Below are 6,127 nucleotides of genomic sequence, written 5' to 3'. Positions count from 1 at the left end.
CTGTTTAATTAACATTTTAACTTCAGATTTGCTAAAATTAACAAATAAATCCACTGACACATTTTTAGCAGCTTCTTTTGCTGCCTTATCTACTTGTTAATTTCCTTTAATTCCATAATGTCCCGGTATCCATACAAAATTTATAACTAAACCCATCATATTTATTCTATATAGTGTCTGTTGAATTTCTATTAAAATATCTGGCCTGCTTTCTGAGTGACTATACTGCAAACTAATTAAAGATGGTCTAGAGTCTGAACATATGACTGATCTTAATGGCTTAACTTCTTCCACCCATTGAACAGCTAATAATATTGCAATCATTTCTCCCGTATAAACTGAAAGTCCCTTCAGTCATCTCATTAAGTGAGTCCAATCTTAACATGATGACTTGATGAGATGACTGCAGTCTGGTGTGCTATTGCTTGTTTGGAAAGAAAACCTGCAGCCACACGGCCCTTTCTGGAACCAGTTTGACACTCCTGTTTTAGATGCATCTCTTCTCTAACACACCTGAATCAAAAGGCGAAATCCCCTCATTTAGGCCAACAGGTTGATTCAGGTGTGTTAAAAACGGGGTGCATCAAAAAGTTGCAGGATAGTAGCTTTTGAGGACCTGGACATGAGCACTCCTGGTTTAGATGCTTCCCTGCTTTCCATTGATGGCTGATTAACAGACTTATGCCTAACTGCAGGAACCTAAATCAGATGTGTTTCAGCAGAAAAACTTTTTTAAACATGGAGGGCAGTGTGCCTTCAGGAGCAGCGATGAAAAACATCAAGGTAACTGATTATTACCTTTGCATTTTGTTAACAGACACTACCAAACCTTTGTATTTTTTTATTTCATAGAAGGTAGCAGAAAGCTGCAGTAAAGCAACTTGTGTATAAATACATTTAATACATGAATGTAAATCAAAAGAAATAAACATACATTATGCCTAAATTGCACAACCTAATGAAAATAAAGGCATTAAAATTAACATCGGAAATGGTGTTAGCTTGATTAGCACAAGGCAGCCTAGCTAACAGGTTAGCATGACCGATTCTCTGCATAACATTTTCATATTAAACAGATTTTCTCACCGAGTTCAAATGAGTGTTCAAGAGGCACAGAGAAACCACTCATTTCGGTTTCCAGTGGATCACCGCCCTGAAAATGACAAAATCTGCTTTTAGCATTCAAATTATCACTCAATGCTAATGCTAAATCCTTAGTAAAAATAAATATAGCCCCGCTCATTTAAGATACCAATAAATATTTTAAAACTCTTACCCTTCGACCATTATTACAGTATGCTAAATCTGTGCAAACGGAGAATAAAACGTTGATAATGATGACAGCTTTGAACGCTAGTAGACGAGCCATATTCCTAAATGTAGCCACCGGAAGTAGGCGAAAATGTAGCAACTTCCGGTTTTTTCAAGATTAAAGCCTTAATCTGTTATTCAAAAAAAAAAAAAAAATAATAATATATTTATATTTTTTAAGCTTTTGTTTTTTTGAATAACAGATTTACGGAAGAGGATTGGGGAAACCCGTAAGAGGATTGGAAGAGGATATTAAACTGAAATAAAATTTAAAAAATCAGTTAACTTTTAGTTTTTTAAGTGGCCCTAATCCTCTTCCATACAGATTATATATATGTTAGGGCTGTGATTAATCAATTATTGAAATAATTGTCTGCTAATTTAATTATCGATTAATTTTTATACATAGTATAAAGAGACTCTAAAACATGCATTTAGCCGAAGGAGCAACCTACTTAGAGCAGTAATTATATCAAAATTGTAAAGAATAAAAATTTTGCATTTAATGTAAAACAAATGTTTTTGTCTGTCAATATGCTCTATCCAGTTCTCCTCTAGTGGAAATGTTGGAGTTTAACCTGGTTTAATTTCATAAAAAGTGGTCTGTGGGTTACTCGGGGCAGAGAAACCCAAACTGGAGGAGTGGTTACAGCAGATCCCTGGAAATACACCTTGGTCCAGAAAAGTGCAGTTCTAGGAAAGGCAAAGATACTGTGCAGAACCCAGGCCTCTGGTAGAGGACCTGAGCTTGGTAGGAATTCTTCAACGATCCTTTACATTTTATAAAATACTTTAAATGCTCTACATTTAAATTAAAGAAAGAAATTAAATGAAAACTCTTTCACATATTTAATCTTTATTTTCCAAACACTTTGCACAAATTGCAGGAGTTTAGATTAGATTTTATCAAGCCAACATATGCTATGGAGCCAGAGCCCAGCTTTTATCAATAAGGCGGACACTCTGTCTACTCTTCAAATTAGGTTCAGACTTTCTTAAAAAAAAAAAATAGAGCAGGGTGGAATACAGGAGAGTAGAATAGAACAGAATGCAAGATGACAAAAATATTCTCTGTTCCTGTCTAGGGATTTTCAGATGTACACACAGCAAAGTGTGCACACAAAAAAACACAAAAATAAGAAAAAAACAAGGCAGCCTGGCTAACAATTTAGCATGATCAATCCTCTGCCTAACAAGAAAAGTAGTTCAAAGTTATTAAGCATAGAATGCTCATATTCAAAGCACTGCTCCAACAGTCTAGGCCGGAGGTCTTCAACAGGGGGTCCGTGACCCCTTGGGGGTCCACGGAGGTTCTGCATGGGCGTTGTGAAAGTTTTGGTTGGTTACACTTTTTTAAATATTCCTCCCTGCAATTTTTTCCACTAAAAGAAATGGTTTTAAATGCACATCAACATGAATTCAACACACTGATAAATGGATAAATGGAGGCAGAAAATATCTTTCAGTAATCGATGCACACATTAGGCGACACAGAGGAGCTCTTTCAATCTGGGCACCGTTTCATTCACAACACCTGTCCCATCAACGAAGAATCAGAATCAGAAATACTTCAATAATCCCAGAGCAAAATGACTTTTGCTACATTACTCCATCTGTAATAGTATGACTATAGGACCAGTTTGATATAACACAATTTCATACAATATATATAATTAGGGGTCCCCGCTCCATCTGGCCTTTAGTTTGGGGGTCCTTGGTCAGGAAAATATTGAAAACCTCTGGTCTAGGCTGAGGTAAATACTAAAGTTGGCTTTGTATTACCTAGGTAATTATTCCTCTCTAGGCCTAGGCAACTGAAGAAAACACTGGCCACCTTAACGTTACTCGGCGGGGTTTTTACTTTCTGTAGGCAAGGCAAATTTATTTGTATAGCACAATTCAGTACAAAGACGTTCCAAAGTGCTTTACATGATTAAAATATAGGAAAATAAAAAAGAATCAAAGCGAGCAGGAAAAAAAAGAGAAAAAATGCAAGAACAAAAAAGAATATTAAAAACAGTTGGACTAAAGAAAATAAAGTTGACCTAATGTTTCAGTTGAACTGTTTAACTAGAACAGTCAAAGGCAATCCTAAAAAAATTTGTTTTTAGTCTTGAACTCGGTTCCTTTAAATCTGTTTGCCTGTATTGGAGCTATTAACTTTATATTCACTCTATAATTTTTTTTTTCTTCACAAAAGTAAAACCCTTAATCTCATTTGTGTGTCTGATAGCATTTAATATCAACCCTCCTCTGCTCGTCGAGGAGGGTGGCGTCTGAAATAGAATTGAGCTCCATTAGAAGTTGCTTCCTGGAACATGGAAGTGTAACTGGCTTTTAAGTTGAGTATTAAGATTTTGAATGTATTAGAATATCTGCACCAAATTGAAAACTGTTTGTCTAAGTTTGATTCTATCTAATCAGATAGAAACAGGGGCAGTATTCAACACATCTGGCTTTTATTTTTTTCAAGAAAAATCCTCACTGTGCTCAATATGATTGAAGTGAAGTTTGTTGCTGTTTCAGCTATTTAAAAATCTTTTTTTACCTGGCCAAGGTACGGTTTAACCTCCTCATGATGCATTAAATAAACATTAGTATTGTAAATTCCTTAAGTTCAAACATGGAGATGTAAGTTGGTATTTGCATGCACAGACACATTCAGAACCAGCAGAGGCTGCTAACAGACCAGAAAACACCTCCTCAACCTTTCTCTCACCCTCTCACCGATCCAAAAGCCCTTTTTACAAGAAATACTAAATATTTATATCCTGCTCAAAGGAAAGTAAATTATGTTTTAAAATCTTTTAGTCAGCACTTGATACTCTGCTTTGCCAAATTTTTAGTTTGTCACATTGAGGGAGAGAGTTCATGTTAAAGCTTATTGAGCTCCTGGCTGTAGCTGCTTTAATCCCAAGCCATGGATGAAATTTTTACTGTGACATGTTCACATTAAGCTGGAAAGGACAGCTGTACACTTCTGGCATCTGTCTCCAGAGATTGTTGAAGCTTTATTGCCTATAGAAAATATTCTTAAACTGTGGGAAACTGTGAATATTCCTAAAGCATTGAAAATATGACATTTTCTAAAATCTGAAACACTGGTATGGAAAGCTGCATATGTGCTGTGAGATCATTAAATGAACAAAGCATTTAAAAAAAAGTATTGGAATTAGTCTTTGTTGTAACTGATACATTGCAGTGAACAAGTTCTTTGTTTGACTTGCCTGACAAGAACATTTCTGCATGTACTCCATGTGTGTAAACGGATTCTCTCTGGGTACTCTGCCTTTTGTCCACAATCCAAAATAATGGATGTGCCTATAAACCATATTTAGGTTTAAAATAATACTAGAACTTTATTGATCTCGTACTAGAAAAATTCACCTCTGTATTCAACCCATCCCCTTGGGTAGCAGTGGGCTGCCACTGTGCAGCACCAGGGAAGCAGTGTGGGGTTAAGGGTCTTGCTCAGGGACCCAGAGTGGGCTGTGGATCAAACCGGGTACTTGCAGCCTTCTCAGAGCACAAGCACACTGCTTTAACCACTCGGCCATCACCTCTCTATGGTATGAATGTGTTTGCATGCTTATTTTTTTTTTTGAGTCTCTCTGGCTCTGCGATGGACTGCAGACCTGTCCAGGAACCACTTCAATTGCTAAATGATAGTTGAACATAGGAACCAGCCACTAATATCCTGTATTTAATGGAGCATTGTGATAAACGCATAATTAACAGAGAAACATTTGATTTCATTTTTTGTTGTTTTTTTTAATCCATGTGGGGCTTTAAAAAGACAGATTTACCAGACAAAAAAAATTATAGCTATAAGAAAAGTGAAGATGAAGTTCCTTTAATGTTATAATTATTATATACATTATATGCTGTTACACTCACAATAAGGACACAGTACTATTTTGCAATTCCACCTAATGTTTGTTAATTGTACAAAATTATGTAACTGCTCTATAGCAGGGATCTTTAAACCTGCTCCTCAGGATCCACTGTCCTTCATGTTTAGTGTTTCCATGGCTTAATAGAATGTGGCCTCTGCTGCCCTCGGTGGAGGAGTGCAACAATCTTTGGAGCAGAAACTCATCTCGAACAGAAAAAGTGATCCCAATGTTTGAAAACCACTGCTGCATAGTACTGCCTGGTTCTAATTGAAAATTACTTTGAAATATATGGTTTAAATAAATAAACAAATGCCACAGTTATTGAACAAAATTCTCAATACCTACATTTTGAACAGTTATAGCTAATTGGACTGGTTCTAAAAAAACAACAACATATATTTCATAAACTATATTTGTAACCATCTAGTATAAATAATTTTTTTAAAGTTAACCAGTAGTGGTGTTTTATTACAATTGCTCTGTATATCAAAATACATTTTAAATGATTTATTAGGAATTTTTACTTAAATTAGCATTTCTGCCTCTGTGAAAAGCTGAATTAATGGAGATATTTGTTGAAAGCACATATTTATTTTATAACTTATTTTATAACCACTTTTATTAACATGATCAACTCCATCTGCAACTGTTCTTATTTTCATTTAAAGCTCAACTTATTGCCACACTGTAACTGTCTACCTATAGTCTAGCAGCACCCGTGCTCTTCCTCCTCTGTCTGAATCTCTGAATGTTGCATATTCTGTGTTTTGGTTGTTGCAAAACACAGAATATGCATATGTGTTTTGGTTGTTCTCACCGTTTTTCCACAAACATCACAAGTTGAGTTTTGGCGATTTATGAAGCTAAATAATTATCAGAGACTTCTTTTATGTTTCAATTCAGTTTATTTCTATATCGCC

The 6,127-nt window shown here is 35.5% G+C and overlaps 1 protein-coding gene across 2 annotated transcripts in view; it reads right to left on the bottom strand.

The window, feature by feature from the left end:
- emc10 (ER membrane protein complex subunit 10) overlaps nt 1-1,399 on the bottom strand; it is an 8,478-nt gene extending 7,079 nt beyond the window's left edge. For both annotated transcript variants that reach the window (XM_015393081.1, XM_015393073.1), the window contains exons 1-2: nt 1,277-1,399; nt 1,087-1,153 (exon numbers count right to left, since the gene is read on the bottom strand). In XM_015393081.1, coding sequence (XP_015248567.1) covers nt 1,087-1,153; nt 1,277-1,369 — 160 coding nt within the window. In that variant the 5' untranslated portion in view covers nt 1,370-1,399. The remainder of the gene's footprint in view (nt 1-1,086; nt 1,154-1,276) is intronic.
- Between the last annotated feature and the right edge of the window lie 4,728 nt (nt 1,400-6,127).

The sequence above is a fragment of the Cyprinodon variegatus genome, unplaced genomic scaffold (genome assembly GCF_000732505.1).
Source record: "Cyprinodon variegatus isolate N-32 unplaced genomic scaffold, C_variegatus-1.0 Scaffold24, whole genome shotgun sequence".
In the NCBI taxonomy this organism is placed as follows: Eukaryota; Metazoa; Chordata; class Actinopteri; order Cyprinodontiformes; family Cyprinodontidae; genus Cyprinodon; species Cyprinodon variegatus.
Note: the sequence above shows the minus strand (reverse complement) of the source record. Positions and strands in the feature narration are given on the sequence as shown.